Below are 16,255 nucleotides of genomic sequence, written 5' to 3' on the forward strand. Positions count from 1 at the left end.
CTTCCTTTCTTCAAAAAGTATATGGTTGTGCTCTGTGACCTTTACACTTGGGCTGCTAAGATTACTCAAAAAGTGTCATCGATGGGTGAAATGAGGAGAAAACACTTATCCTGGGAGACATTTGGAGACTTGAAGACCATCTGGTGTTTTGTCAGATGGGTCCCAAAGTTGCACAGGTAGAACACGTACAACTCATAATTATCACATGGCATTCACAGAGGGTGAGCACGTCTCTGCACTTCTGCAGTCATTTTAAAACTTCTCTGAGATTGCTTGCCTATGCTTCTCCACTGCAAGGAGGATGGATAATAACATTGCTAAAAGGTGTGATACAATATTAGAAGGTTTGCATTGTTTTAGTTTTGGAAATTAGAAGTTAAAAGGTGTGACTGACCTTTTTAAATACATAAGGGGTATAAACATATAGGAGGGAGGAAAGGAAAGGGAGTGCCTTCGTAAAGGTGGAGTGCAGGCTCCAGAGCAAATGATCAATAACTGGAAATTGTAATTCTTTAGTCAGCAAAAAATGTTTCTTAAGGATCAGAGCACTGAAGGTTCCTGACCTGATTTCAGATAAGAGTAGCAGGAGATGGAAAACTCTACTTTTTAGGAGAGGCAGCCTCATCAGCACATAAGACGGATGATGGGACCTGGCTATATACAGCAGCAAGGAGCAGGGTTTTGTGGCAGAGGGACTTCATTCCCACAACAGAGCATCTTTGTGTTTTCTAAATACCAGTCTCCTATGCTCAGCATCCCCAAACCACAGGACAGTCTGGCTGGAATCAAGATGTCTCTTGCATTTACAGAGGAAAAAAGGAGATCTCTCTTGGAGTCCAAAGTTGTGTTTTGGTTTGTTTGGGGTTTTTTTCTTTATTTTTTTAACCAAACATACACAGCGTATCTTTGGCATGTGCAACCAAGAGTCTCTCAATGCACTCCATGGAATTTGTAGGTGCAAACCTGGATGAACTCAATACATCAATATGGCCAGGTGACAGCAATTTATTTCACATAAACTTTTCAAGTTTCAAAATTAGGTTCTCTTTTATATTGCAAAAGAAGTAAGAATTTCTAAAAGTTCTCCAAAAACAAAAATTGTTTAAAAAAATCCCTGTCTGCACACCTTGCACGTGAGGGCTGGGAAATAGGCCAGACTGAGATTTATGCTCTGTGTAACTCCAAGCAAGACAAGATGAAAATTTCTCTCCTAAATGTCTTTGCCCATCTCAGACTTGTGCCTCATCTGCAAGGTGACACCACAAAGGAATGTTGGCATCTCTTTCTTTTACCACCTCTTCCAGTGGAAATTTCATTGAAATAAAAATTGTCACAATAAAATATTCCAATTGACAAAAAGTATATGTTCCACATATTCATACAGGAAACTGCAAAAATTTGGCAATTTTACTTGCATTTTGAGAAGAAATTATTTTCAGAAGGAACATAGAAGTGACAAAAGATAGAGAAATGATGAGGTGATGGAAGGAAAGAAAAAATAATCAAAAGTTTCTGTCAAAGTCTGACACGTTCATACAGAAAAACATAAAACCTTTACTCCACTCTCTTCAAAGCTTTGCCAGTTACCTGAATCCAAGAAGAATGGCAGTTGCTATTACAAGGGCAGAGAAGGAAAGAGCATATCCAATGGTGTATATGATGGACAAATTCAGGAGCTGTTCTTCTGGTGCATCCTGAGAGCATATAAAGGAAAAAAGAAAAACAAGAAAGGGGAGGGGGAAAAGACAGAGCTCGTGGGCTTCAGTTCTTTTCTCCCAGTTGCTTTCTAACTTTTCTTAATGATAACCAGAAATCATTCTCCTACTTTTAAGTTTAAATGCACATATCAAATCAGTCTTCCACTTTCCATATGCTCTAAAGAAATAAAAATTTAATCTTAATTCCTCAGCTGCTCCCAGGTGTTCACTCTAACAGTTGAGTTTTGCAGCTAGGCTAGAAAAATAGATAATGTGACATTATTTCATAATAAAGCTGGAGAGGCATGAATTACCACACAAGCAAGTCTTAAAATAAGTGGCAAGAAGCACAGACACAACTCAGTCCTGTAGTAAAAATGGCAAAGCTGATTTTTTCAGACTTGAACACTTCAAGCAAGTCTCCTTACTGCGGTAACGAGCAGGGTCCTTTGGTTACATCAATATTCAGAAATAAAACAAGCCAGATCCCATTTGTTGATGTTGAGGCAAAGCATGACTTGCATTCATGCAACCAAACTTTTTTTCTACCCCCAAATAGTCTCTCTTCTGCCTCAGCTATGCAACCTCCTGGTAACAAACCACAGCCCAACAGCATCTCATGACCTCAGTGTCACATCCTGCTTGGGATGGAGCGACACGGTGTGGACCAGAGCAGTGGGGATTCTTGTACCACCTGCAGTCCTGAGCAGGGGCTCTCTTCAGATTCACTGCTGAAGACATGATAACTGAGACCCTTGTTTGAAAATTCTGGCCAAAATCCTTACAGAGAAGAGAAGTTCTTGAAAAGGTTCAGGCAGGTCTGAATTATAACAGAGGTTTATTGCTCAGCCTCTGAGGCACATTCATATTCACTACTCTGGTTCATTTCTATGTTTGTATCTTTGTCTAAATAGACTCAGGCATTTTACTTCCCTTCTTCAAGCTGCTAATTCTGCAACTGACTCATGAGACCTGTGCTGTACAAAGGAATACATTCCTTGCACTTCAAAAATTAAGTATAGTTATTCAGATGTACTTTGCACAGCCAGGAGGATTTAAGGTGAACAGGCTGTTCCTCAGGGATTTGCTAGGTTAATGCTTTAAAGGGAATGATGTGAGAGGTAGCTTATGAAAAGAAAAATCTCTTCAGCATCAAAGCTTAGGCAAACTACTGAAACCCTACAGTTTAAAACATGTACACAGATCAAAATTACACTGCACACATAAACAATGTTATTTTATAAAGATTCACTAACATCCCCTTTAGAATTTGTTTTAGTAACAACCGTAACATAACACATAGCAAACTTATAAAAAACAAGCTCTTGTTCTCATGTGCCAGATGCATAAAACAAAGTAAGTTATTAGGGGGCTCTATATACATTAGCTGGGAAACCAAACATGGCTGTTCACATTTCAGGGAGTGACATTGTGTACACAGGGTTTCAGAATTCAGATCAGTTCATGGAAATCTGGGGGCAGGTGCCAAATGACTAAGTGTTACCACTAAAGTAACTCGCTCCTTGGCATGTCCCAACACAGCTCTAGAAGAAACCATAATGGCAAAGAAGGAAAAGTCAAATGACTAAGCTTACAGGTTGCTTTATGAAAATGCGCTCTGCTGGGATTCCCCAGAAAATGAAAGGGACAAGGAATAAGGCTGCAAATTAGAGGAAAAGGTTAAATTTTACAAAATTGGAGAACAGAAACTATCTCTACTTCCATCTCCTCCTACTCTGCAGCCATTATTCCCTCTGAAGTATGAGGCACTGAGCAATGGGAACTACAGAGGGCAGAGATCCCACAGCACTTGAGACTTTCATGAACTTGAACTGTTTAGACTAGATAATGTACTAGTGCCTAGTACTCTGGGATAGAGAGAGTGCACTCAGTTTCTGTGAGGAAAAGCATCGCCCTTGGAGGTTCACAGTAGTAGTGGTATCACGTGTCATGGGAATGCACACAGTGTGCTAGCTGACGCCAATGGCTGTCAAAAATCCTCTGGAAATCCCTATGCTCTCCTTCATTTGGTGCCAGGTGTCTCAGCTCCCTGCAGAGTATAAAGCACTAGGGCAAGAAAATAACACTGACAAGCCTAATTCCATCGCCCACAGAAAATTAAGGTAAAAAGAAAAAAAAAAAAAAAGCAAAAAAAAAAAAAAGGCAGGGACTACCCCCTGCCCAAAGGTGAAAAGCAAATATTCTTCAGTTCAGTTCATCTTAATCACTTTAATAGCTACTAACAAGACAGAGAGAGCAAGTGGTCACTATTACAATGACGTGACAATGGGAAAAAAAGGAAAGGAATAACATTAGGTCACTCCTGCGAGTGGGGTGAGCTGCAGTTGAGCTCTTGCACTGCACCACAGCTGGGATGATCTGATTCACTTCTCTTGGCTCTCTCATGTACACTTAAACCTACTCTAGTCTACGCTCCATGTTCCCTTTGTTGAAGGGGAGAGACCTGACATCTCTTACCATCAGGCTCACTGAAGCGAGACAGAAAAGATTACTTTGACCGGACAAAACCGCATGGGCACCAAAGACTATTATCCTCCTCTCTTCTGCTTTGTCCTAAACAACAGCATCAAGAGGGGTGAAAAACTCTTACCTGGTCAGAGGACTCACATTCAGACAGGTTCCTCCAGGGCAGGGTTGAATTCTCCTTCAGCAGCCATGTCCCCTCCAAGGTGCAGAACCGGTACACCTGCCCATGCAGCACTGCCAGGAGAAAACGAGCCACAGGGTTAACAGGAGGAGAGCCTGCTTCATTGAGGGGCAAGGCACACAGAGCACTCTGAGCCTCCATAAACCCCTCCTTCCTCACCTATCACCCTCTTGGATGGAGGGGGAAGCTGCAGCATGGCAGAGGTAGAGCTTCACCCACCCCCTGCCTGCGGCTGACACTCTGCTACTCATCCTTGGAGAGGCTTTGAAGGATACGCAGCCGCCAAGGGATCAGATGGCAGATGCTCCAGGACAACTGCTGACCGTTCAGCAGCAACAATAGCCTGAAATAGTTGCCGCTATCTTTGTGTGAATTTCACAACATCCATAATTTCCAGCTCGCTGAAATGTTAGATTTTGAGACACACAAATTCTGGGAAAGTTAAGCCTCAGCTACAAAATCCACATGGAAAAGAAGGTGCACAAAGACTAAATGTGCTTTTTCTTTTCCAAGAGAATACAGAGTCAGAGAAACCCCAGAAGAGATATGCTAACACAGGGTTTCCAACATGTAAATGCTTATACAGACATCTGTGCTACAAAATGAAGCCATAAATCTTTGCCTAAACTACCCATGTGCTCTTTTTATTCCTTCTGTCTATGTGTTTGAATAACGAAATCAACAATAAATTAAACACCTTTCTGAAGCAGTTAGTTGCTCGATCTTGTAAAAGCAGGTATGTTGAAATGGCTCATAATACAATTACATCAGACTGAAGCACCAAAATAAAAGTGCAAAGGAAAAGGAGCACTCAGCCATAGCATATGAAAACAACCCCCCTCTCTAATGTATAGAGAATTGGGGAAGTCTAACAACTTTTACAGCTGTATACATAAGCAACGTAGAGTTGTCCTTATAGTACAGTAATAGTGTCAGATGCTTTGCAAAGAAAGTTTCTTACTAATCACATTTCTGACCCAGTAAACAGACCTATTCAATATTACAAAGCTACCCCTCAAAAGCTGAGTCAATCCTTCAACCAGGATTAGCATACACCTAATGTTTGGAAATATACAATATTTTGAGGTAGAAGCTCAGTTAGGAGGATTCAGTCCTACAAGGGCATCCAAAGTGCTTCTCAATTACAGCTTTTTCTCAAACCTATCCTTGCCTGCTGCAACCTCATCCTGTTGTCAGCTCCCTCATTACTGCAAAATAGAACTTGTTAGAATTTGGCATTTCTGTTCAAAAGGAAAATTTTAAAACTTATTTGAAATTATAACAATCCAGTAGGCTCTTTGCATATTAGTTGGCAACTGGTAATCTGTTTGATAATTGTCAGCAGCACACTTGTATTAGGTACTCTAAGTTAACAGTGATGCTTGAAAAAACAATATAGACATTAACATTCTAATAAGCCATTTTTAATGAGTATGCTAAATGGTGACTGATAATGGTTCTGGTAGGCATAGCCTATTTGCCTTTGTAATTAGTACACAGAATATACCAGTGAGAAATAATATAAAGTTGATACAAAAATTAAGTTATGATCGATGGAGGTTTTTTTCTTACTATTAAGGACATCTATTTGTGTATGTTTACACAAAAACAGAAAGAGATATTCGGTAACCACCTGCAACACATACCTTCACAGAAACTAACTGCTATGAACATTTTTCATCTGCTCTCATTATCTACTGTCAGTGACAACCACTTCCTTAGGCTAGGATATTGCTACAATGCTGCTCACGGGTAATGAAAACAGCCTCTTCAGGTACACCAACAATAAAAGAAAGACTAGGAAAATGTAGGTCCTCTCAGGAAGGATATGGGAGACCTGGCAACCCAGGACATGGAGAAGGCTGTGAGGTATTTAACAAATTTTTTGCCAGAGTCTTCCCCAACAAGTGTTCCAGCCACACCTTCCCCTCAGTCTCCTCTTCTCCAGGCTTAACAGACCAAGTGACCTCAGCCACTTCTCATACAGTTTCCCCTCAAGGCCCTTCACCATCTTCATTGCCCTCCTTTGGATGCTCTCTAACTGCTTAACGTCTTCCTTACATTGTTGTGCCCAAAACTGCACACAATATCCAAGGTGAGTCTGCCCCAGAGCAGAGCAGGACACTCCCTTCTCTCGACCGGATGCTTTGCCTGATGCCCCCCAGGACACGGTTGGCCCTCCTGGCTGCCAGGGCACTGCTAACTCATATTCAACTTGCCACCGACCAGGACCCCCAGGTTCCTTTCCGTGGCACTGCTTTCCAGCATCTCATTCCTCAGGCTGTCCATACATCCAGGGTTGCCCCATCCCAAGGGCACTTCCCCTTGTTGAACTTCATATGGTTGGTGATTGCCCAGTCCTCTGATTTGTCGAGGTCTCTCTGCAGGGCCTCCCTGCAGGGGAGTCAACAGCTCCTCCAGTTTTGTATCGTCTGCAGAATTGTTTAGTGTCCCTTCCAATCCTGTGTCCAAGTCATTTATGAGGATATTGAAGAGCACAGGGCCTAAGATGGAGCCCTGCAGAACCCCACTAGTGACAGGTCGCCAGTTTGATGTCATTATCATCCTGTGTGCTCGACCCGTAAGCCAATTGCTCACCCACCACATGGTGTGTTTATCCAGCTCTGTGCTGGTCATTTTATCCAGAAGGATCCTGTGAGAGACAGTATCAAAAGCTTTACTGAAATCCAAAAAGATTACATCTCCTGGCTTCCCTTAATCAGCTAGGTGGGTTACCTTGTCATGAAAGGAAATCAGGTTTGATAAGCAGGACTTTCCTCTCAGGAAGCCGTGCTGGCTGTGACCAATGACTGCATTGTCTTTCAGATGTTTTTCAATACTTCTCAGAATAACCTTCTCCATAATTTTACGAGGCACTGAAGTGAGACTGACAGGCCTGTAGTTTCCAGGGTCCTCCTTTTTGCCCTTCTCGAAAATCAAGACAACGTTTGCCAGCTTCCAGTTAGCTGGGATCTCTCCAGAATCCCAAGACTGCTCAAAAATTATCAAGAGGCTGTGCAACGACATCAGCTAGCTCTTTGAGAATTCTTGGATGAATCCCATCATGGCCCACAGTTTTGTAGGGATCCAGCTGGAGCAGCGGATCCTGCACAATTTCAGGGTTGACTGGGTGTTGGTAACTTTCGCAGTCATGGTCCAACAGCTCAGGGCATTGAGACCCTCTTGGTCCATAATCTGTGTTGAAGATAGAGGCAAAGAAAGTGTTAAATATCTCTGCCTTATTTCTGCCCCTGGCTGTGAGGTGACCATCCTCATCCTGTAACAGGATGACGATATTTCTATACTGCCTATTGCCATTAATGTATTTGAAAAAAATCTTTTTATTGTCCCCCACATTTCTGTCCAGCTTCAACTTCAGTCGAGTTTTAGCTGTGTGAATTTTCTCCTTACAATGGCAAGCAACATCTCTGAATTCTTCCCATCACTTGACCCTGCTTCCACTGGGCATACACCTTCCTTCTTTGCCTTATTTCCAAGAGGAGATTCCTGGTAGCCAAGCTGGCCTTCTGCCTCACCTGCTTGACTTGTGATACTCGGGCATTGCCTGCTCCTGTGCCCTTAGGAGGTGATGTTGGAAAAATGACCATCACTGCTGGACTCCAGCACCTGCAAAAATTTTCCCAGGGGACCTTGCTTACTAATTCCCTGAGCAGCCTGAAGTGTGCTCTCCTCACATCCAGAATTGAGGTTTTGCTGGCACTTCTCCTCCTGTCAACAGAGATTTTAAATTTGATCACTTCATGGTTGCTCTAGCCAAGACGGTCACCAAATCTACACTTCGCTCATGAGATCCACTCTGTTGACAAGGAGGAGATCAAGGAGAGCACCTTTCCAAGTCCCTTAGTCCCTTAGGACCCGTTCCATAAAACTGGCCTCCAGGTTTTTTAGGAATCTTCTGGCCTGGGTTGTACCAGTTGTGTGGTGCTCACAGTTAATTTCTGGCAAGTTGAAGTCCCTTATAAGGACAAGGGCAGTTGATTTTGAAGTGTCTCTTAGTTCCTCAATGAATAATTCATTGTCATCATCGTCCTGTCTAGGAGGTCTATAGTAGACCCCTACAATGACATCCACATTATTTGTTTGTCCCTCGATTCTTATCCAGAGGCTCTCAACTGTGCCATTGCCAACTGTGAGTTCCATACATTCTAACATTTCTGTTATACACAGTGCCATTCCTTCACCTCTTCTGCCCTGTCTATCCCTCCTGAAGAGCCTGTAACTGTCCAATCAGGCACTCCAGTCACAGGTCTCATCCCACCAGGTTTCACTTATGCCAATGATATCAAATCTCTGGGACTGGGCCAAAGCTTCAAGCTCCTCGTTTGTTCCTCATGCTTGCGTGCCTTGGTGTAGAAACATTTCAGGAGTGGTAGACTGTAGCCAACACCTTGTGAAGCAGATTGAGGGATTGCGTTAGTGCTTGCTTCCTCAAGCTCTGGCACACCATCCCAGTGTTCATAATTGGCAAGTCTAGTTTTGTCCCTTTCATCTTTCTAAGCCAAATTTAAAGCTCTGTCACCAAGCCCTGCTAGCTCCTGTGCTAGAATACTTTTTCCCCTGTGAGACTGGTGCATCCCCTTAGGTGTCAGTAGACCAGGTGTTAAGTAGATCATCCCATAGTCAAAAACCCCAAAATTTTTCCCATTATGCCAACCTCAGAACCACTCATTGACCTGATGGACCTGCCTATTTCTATCAATCTTTGTTACTGGAAGAATCGAAGAAATCTCTACTTGTGTTCCCGATCCCTCTACCAATTATCCTAGGGCCCTGAAGTCTCTTTTGGTTGTCCTCAGACTTCTCTTTGTTATTTCATCGCTGCCAGTTTGAACAACCAATAGCAGATAGTAACCAGAGTGCCTGACTAGACTGGAGAGTTTTCCAGTAATGTTCCTTACCCAAGCCCTTGGGAGACAGTTTTAGGAGGCCCCACTATCCCAGAAGGACCTCTGCTCACCTCATCAGTTGTCTGGCCTTCTAGTTCCAGAGCCTCATACCTGCTGTAGAAGATGCCAATCCTATCTGTCAAATTCTGAGCAGGAAGAGGAACCTTCCTCCTGTTACATGCTGTGACCTGCTTCCAGACTTCATCTTTAACACACCTTTGACTAACATGCCTTTGATTAATCACCCTGCAGGGTCCTGAGTCCATCTGCTTCTCCACTACAATGGAGGACTGAGAGTCCCAAGAGTCTTGAGGCTGTAGTGTCTCTAATAATAATCTGCCTATCTTCTGCTTGTTCGCTTGAATACTGTGCAGCCTGTTCACTTCTTCCTGTAGCTCCTTACCATGGTGACACAGCTTCAAGAGACCGATGAGATACATCTGCGGGTCCTGAGGGAAGTGGACAAGGAAGTCGCTAAGCCACTATTCACCATATTTGAGAAGTCCAGTGAAGTTCCCACTGACTGGAAAAGGTGAATATAACCCCCATTTTTTAAAAGGGAAATAAGAAAGACCCACGGAATTACAGACTGGTCAGTCTCACCTCAGTGTCTGGCAAGATCATGGAGCAGATCCTCCTGGAAACTATGCTAAGGCACATGGAAAATAAGGAGGTGACTGGTGACAGCCAATATGGCTTCACTAAGGGTGAATTACAACAAATTTGATGGCCTCCTACAATGGCGTCACAGCACTGGTGGATGAGGGAAGGGCAACAGACATCATCTACTTGGACTTGTGCAAAGCATTTCACACTCTCCTGCACAACATCCTTGACTCTGAACTGGAGAGATGTGAATTTGATGGATGGACCACTTGGTGGATAAAAAACTGGCTGGATGGTCACACTCAAAGAGTTGTGGTGAACTGCTCAAAGTCCAAGTGGAAAGCAGTGCAGAGTGACAGTCCTCAGTGGTCAGTATTGGGACCAGCACTATTTAATGTCTTTGTCAGCAACACAAACAGTGGGATCGCTGACAACACCAAGCTGTGTGGTGCAGTCAACCTGCTGGAGGAAAGGGATGCCATCCAGAGGGACATTGACAGGCTTGAGAGGTGGGCCTGTGTGAACACTATGAAGTTCAACAAGGCCAAGTGGAAGGTCCTGTGCACAGGACAATCCCAAGCACAGGTAGAGGTTGGGTAGAGAATGGAAGAAGAAGAACTTGGAGGTGGTGGTTGATGAGAAGTTCAACATGACCCAGCAATGTGCTCTTGCAGCCCAGAAAGCCACCCCTGTCCTGGGCTGCATCAAAAGCAGTGTGGCCAGCAGGTGGAGGGAGGTGATTCTGCCTCTCTATTCCACTCTTGTGAGACTCCCCCCAGAGTTCTGCCTCTTGCTCTGAGGCCCCCGAAACAAGAAAGATGTTGGAACAAGTCCAGAGAGTTGATCAGAGGGCTGGAGCACCCCTCCTGTGAAGACAGGTTGAGAAAGCTGGAGCCATTCAGCCTGCAGAAGAAAAGGCTCTGGGGAGATGCTATAGCATGTTACAGTACATAAAGGGGGCTTCAAGAGAGCTGGGAAGGGACTTTTCACAAGAGCATGTAGTGATAGGACAAGAGGGAATGGGCTTAAGCTGAAGGAGGGTAGGCTTAGATTAGATATTAGAAAGAAATTCTTTACTACAAAGGTGGTGAGGAACTCAAACAGGTTGTGCAGAGAGGTTGAGGATGCTACCTCCCTGGAAAAGTTCATGACCAGGCTAAATGGGGCTTTAAGGAACCTAGTCTAGTGGAAGGTGTCCCAGCCCAGGACAGGAGGGTTGGTATTAGATCATCTTTAAGGTCCCTTCCAACCCGACCATTCTGTGCTTCTATGACAATATTACGGATCTCACACCTGATGGAGGGTAGCAAGTAGGAAAGCATAATTTTTTCCCCCTCAGGATTAGTGGACAGCATATTGAAGTAAGCCATTCAAAACACCTATGCAAAAGCAGCGTTAGGAATTGGGAATCAGTAAATATTATATATTTGAAGCCAATGAAGGTGAAATCCTGGAGGTTTAAGTCCAGAGGATCACAGGACTCAGAAGTTCAATCTGACTGCCACTGTTTCTTCGAATAATTTTGTCTTGTAATACATGGTTATAGCTTATACAATCTCACACGAAAAGAAATTCTACTATATTCCTGGAAAAAAAAAAAGGAAAGAAAAAGAATTGCTAAAGGAGAATTAATTAAAAAACAAGCAAACAAATAAAAAAACCCAAACCCCAACATTATTTCACATTCTCTGAAACGCTTTGTGAATTCCACCCCGTCAGTATTTTCTAGTGGCAAAGTCTAATTCAGATGAATGCTTAGCCTCAGTGTATTTATTTTATCTTCACATCACCATGACATATTTTAATTCTCTATTATTTAAAAAGAAATGTTATCAATAAAAAAAGAGGAAAATCTATTGTATGCTGAAGCCTGGCATATATTAGAGAATCAAAGTGTTTAAAATAGATGAAACATGAAATTTGCCATCAGACAGAAAGACAAGGCGATCTATTTAAATATGAAGAAAAAAATAATGTAATGCTATTACACTGGACAGGAACAGTCCTGCCACGTCTACAAGTCACAAATACTTTTATGGACTTCTGGGTAGCCATATGCTGGCTGTGTCAGGTTACCATAGCCTCACTGCTTGCCAAAACTCATCAGTGCAGGACTCAAAGGTAACTGAAGACTAACCGGGCTGCCTGTACCCAGAAAGAGCCTTAAGAAGTAAAATAATTAATCAAACCAAAAATCAGAATAGAAGAGACTGCATATCAGAATGTGAGAGTGTATACATCTGGTCTAAGGAATAATTTATTAGCCAAAGTGCTTATGAGATAGAAAAAGTTAAAAAATGTTGACAGGCACTTTAAGGCAACATTGAGATTCTGGTTGATAAATACAGAGATGCTTATGAAAGATTTGAGAGATTGCACAAACCAGGACATGAAAAAAGCATAGGGCTGATGCCCTGTAGGCAGCAAGTTACTCTCAGAAATCTGAAAACAAGTTTCACTGTTGTGGAAATAGATTATATTCAGCCATGCGTCGAACACCACAGTACCCACACAACATCACTGCGTGGAGCCATGAACAGCCCAGTAATGGATATACACCACACACACGAAACTCCTGATCCCCTGCAGCTGGGCACACCCAGCCCCAGCACCATGTAGGACCTGTGAGGCAAACCCAGTCCAGGAGCACTGACATCTTTGAACATTGTGTGAGCAGTTGCAGAAGTCCCCCAGAAGACACTGCCCAGTGCCACAGACCCAAGAGTCCCAAATTTCACACAGCATGATACATATATATATATAAAGATGGATGAGATCTTCAATGTCCTAAAACAGATAAATGGAGATGGTATATGTACACATTCTGCCTTTGCTATGGGCCTGATCCACAGCTCACGAGGAACCTCATTTCCTTCAGCCTTCACATGATGCCATTGCTGAAAAAAATTCAGTTATTAATACACACAGAGGCAAACTAACAACGACATGCTTGGAGGTGGCCTGTGAGCCAAGACAGAAGGAAGGCACGCACACAGCTTCTTCTGCAACTGCTGAGCAATTTCAACTTCTTGCTTGCAGGTGGTTTAGTCAGAGGTGATTCACATTTATCCATGCCCGAATCCTTCACAGTGACTCAGGCCCTCTTACCTTTAATGCAGTGAAAATACCAAACATACAACAATCAGCTTCTGTTCTAGTAGATCAGCATGATGAACAAACTTTTCTGAAGGTTTGAGTGGTTCCTGCCTCCTCGCTACCCTGCAATACCTTTTTCCTGTCTTGTAATGTTTTTTGTTACCATAAAGTCAATGTTTCCAATCATTCTATTGCATTCTAGAATTGGCTATCATCCTCTGCAAACAAACAAATATATCTACAGCTGGTGCACAGGGAATCCAATTTTATTTAACCTTTAAGTTAAATGCACTCACAAACTTGCACAACCTTTGGAACAGCAGCTTAATGAGACCAGTTTATTTGAACAGTGTCAATCACACATCTCATTAGAATTACACGTTGAAACATGGACTGATGCCCAAAACTCAAACTCTGTAAGCTGACAAAAGATAGAGTTAGCACTGAAGTTAATAATATCTATCTAGTGAACTTGTAAATCAAATCAAATCAAATCTTATTAGTATTTGAATACTTTTACATATGGAGAACATGGGTAAGAGGCTCACAAACATTCACTTATTAGTCCATTTTTGCTAGAAAAAAACCACCAAACTGAGTGACTTCTCTGTTTAAAACAGCCAACCTGATCTGCATTTAACAACATCAGGGTGTCAAGGTCAGTGTGAGATTACTCACCCAACTGTTCCTGAGGATAAACTGGAACATTATTCATTGTAAAAATAAATTACAGCATGTCCTAGCCAATCAATTCTATTCAGGCAGAGAGATGAGAGAATGAGAAGAACAAGAGACTGCGGTTTTGTCTGTCTACTCTGTGTCAAGTATTATAGACCTCTCCTCTGTTAATATCCATTCTCTATTTCCAGCAGGGGAATTGTTTTGGAAAAGGTAACAATTTTCTCCATAAAACAAGGACCTCTGCAGCATGAGAGAATCACGACAGTCTTCAATGCAGACTGTTTTGTTCCTGAAATAAGCAACCTGCCCTTTGATGGGGACAATAATTTATCAGAATTTAGGAGGTTGTGCCCCCATCAGCAGCCTTTGTTCAGCTATCACTTGGTGTGACTTGGGCAATGCTCTCCTGAAAGGAATGACTCTTGGCTGTAAAAGCTGCTGCTAACTGTCACTCAGTCCCAACCCTGGTGCTGCTTACTGCAAAGACATCCTAAACCCAGGACTCATGCAGCTTAAAACACAACAGTAGGGAGCAGCCTGATCCTGAAGCCTCCAGGAAGTCAGAGGAGCCCCAGCCCGCAGTACTGCCCAATAATCACATTTATCAAAATGCTCCTTTGTGCTGGGCTCACTGCCTACCCGAACATTGTCCAAAATTATATTACCTCAACAGGCAGTTTAACTATAGGTACTTAATTTAGTATTCCTTTGCACTATTTCTCTTCCCTTGTAGTGTATTAGTCATTTCAACTCCTTTTCTTTATTAATGACAAGAAAAAAGCCTGTGCTTGCTTAGCTGGATCTTCCCTTGCACTGTGTAAAGGTATCTGTTAGGTCTGTGTAAGTTCATGTCCATCCCTCAGTAGGAGTGTGGATGCATTGATTTTTTTTTAGCTCCTCTTGTCACTCCTCTTTGCAGTACTATTGTTTTTTATTGGAAGAGACTGGAGGGATTCTTGGATCTTTCAAGCTAGGCCCTAGTGATGGCAGTCTTTGAATTTCTTTCCCCACCTCTTACCCAAACCATATAACATTACTTAAAATTATTCTCTTCCTGCAGCAAGAACTTGCACTGATCACCTGATGTGAGCTTGCGCAGACCTAACAAATACCTTTACACGGAGCAAGGGAAGGTCCAATTAAGCAATCACAGGCCACGCAACAGGCTGCACATCCCACCCTGTACACAGTAGAAATCCTCAGAGCCTGAATCCTGTGCTGTGCTATCAAAAGCACAGAGTCTTTGCAGATGGAGACGATGCTGACTGGCATCACCCAAGGGATACTGTCTGCATATAAATACTTATTTAAAAATATTCCTTCTGAAAGTACATTAACGCAACAACACTAAAGATTCCTGAATTAGGAAGTGTTAAGCTCAAGCTCAAGCTACTTATATGGATTTTAGTTCCTTCCAATAATACTGTTTCTACAGCCATACATTTTTTTCCAACAGAATCCACTGTTTTATTCAGAATAGAGGAAGATAATTTATTGTGAAATTATTCATCCTTACTACCGTGAAATGTCAAATCATATTTAAGCAGAGTGAATCAAGTCTATATCAAATACAGCATTTTCTGATTTGTATGGTCCATTCAAAGACTACCAACAATTCAGCTCCCCAGTCAACACTAAGGGCTATTATCTTGTATGTGTACAGAGATGACCTAAAAAATAAAGAGCATATTTTAGTCACATAAAAAAAGTCAGATTTATACAATAAAGATAATTATGCAGCCCCCAAATTTGTTCTGCATGGGCATATTCAGTTCACCTAGTGCAGAGATCATCCTTGTCAGCTCTGCAATATCTTGCTTCACTCAGAACAAACTTCCTCAGTTAATGAGGCAATGATCCTGCAGAGAAGAGCCCCCTTTACTACATATCTCACAAGTAAACCCATTCTTCATAGTGAAGGATTAAAATCTGTAAAAAAAAAATATACAGAGACTATAGCTTCATCATTAATAACTACTCACATAATGGTGGCCAATAAAGGTTGTGTGAGCAAACAGAACTATGCCAAACCATAAAGCATTCATTAAGTTGCAAAGTTATACATCATTAGGTAGGACTTGATATCTCGTAAAATTTAAAATAGCTGTCTGAAAAACAATACTGTTTTTTAAACACAGAGCATTACCCTAAAAGGAGTTATACCCTCCAAGCATTTAATTAGAGTAACTTTGAGGCTGTATTACCTATGCTAGACCACACAGACACCTAACAATTTTTTGAAATACACTTAAAAAAAAAAATGCATGCATGTATGTTATGTGTGCATCAGGTTTTCAATAAAGAGTGTTTATGAACTATAAAAGATACGTGAATTAAATGTAATAAAGGGAGGCAGTTTATGAAAAACATGTATTTATGATAATGGTACAGATTTGTCAAGGTTTGGTATTGTACCAAAAAGCACCATTAAAAGTTTTGTTCAGAATAAATACAATAAATTTATTGCAACAAACGTGATTTGTAGCTTAATGTAAAATAAACTTAGAAAAACAGTGCTAAGAGGTTTTGTGTTTTAAAGTTATTGGATTGGTTAATGTAGTTAATAGAAGCCATCTCAGAGATATTAAAATGAAGCAACA

General features: G+C 41.9%; 2 protein-coding genes across 2 annotated transcripts in view; one reads left to right on the forward strand and one right to left on the reverse strand.

Moving 5' to 3' along the window:
• KCNK5 (potassium two pore domain channel subfamily K member 5) overlaps window positions 1–16,255 on the forward strand; it is a 575,865-nt gene that overhangs the window by 136,474 nt on the left and 423,136 nt on the right. The gene's annotated exons all lie outside the window — the stretch shown is intronic.
• GLP1R (glucagon like peptide 1 receptor) overlaps window positions 1–16,255 on the reverse strand; it is a 92,036-nt gene that overhangs the window by 29,932 nt on the left and 45,849 nt on the right. The window contains exons 4-5 of the mRNA XM_064648472.1: window positions 4,309–4,418; window positions 1,588–1,694 (exon numbers count right to left, since the gene is read on the reverse strand). Coding sequence (XP_064504542.1) covers window positions 1,588–1,694; window positions 4,309–4,418 — 217 coding nt within the window. The remainder of the gene's footprint in view (window positions 1–1,587; window positions 1,695–4,308; window positions 4,419–16,255) is intronic.

The sequence above is a fragment of the Pseudopipra pipra genome, chromosome 3 (genome assembly GCF_036250125.1).
Source record: "Pseudopipra pipra isolate bDixPip1 chromosome 3, bDixPip1.hap1, whole genome shotgun sequence".
NCBI classification, from domain to species: Eukaryota; Metazoa; Chordata; class Aves; order Passeriformes; family Pipridae; genus Pseudopipra; species Pseudopipra pipra.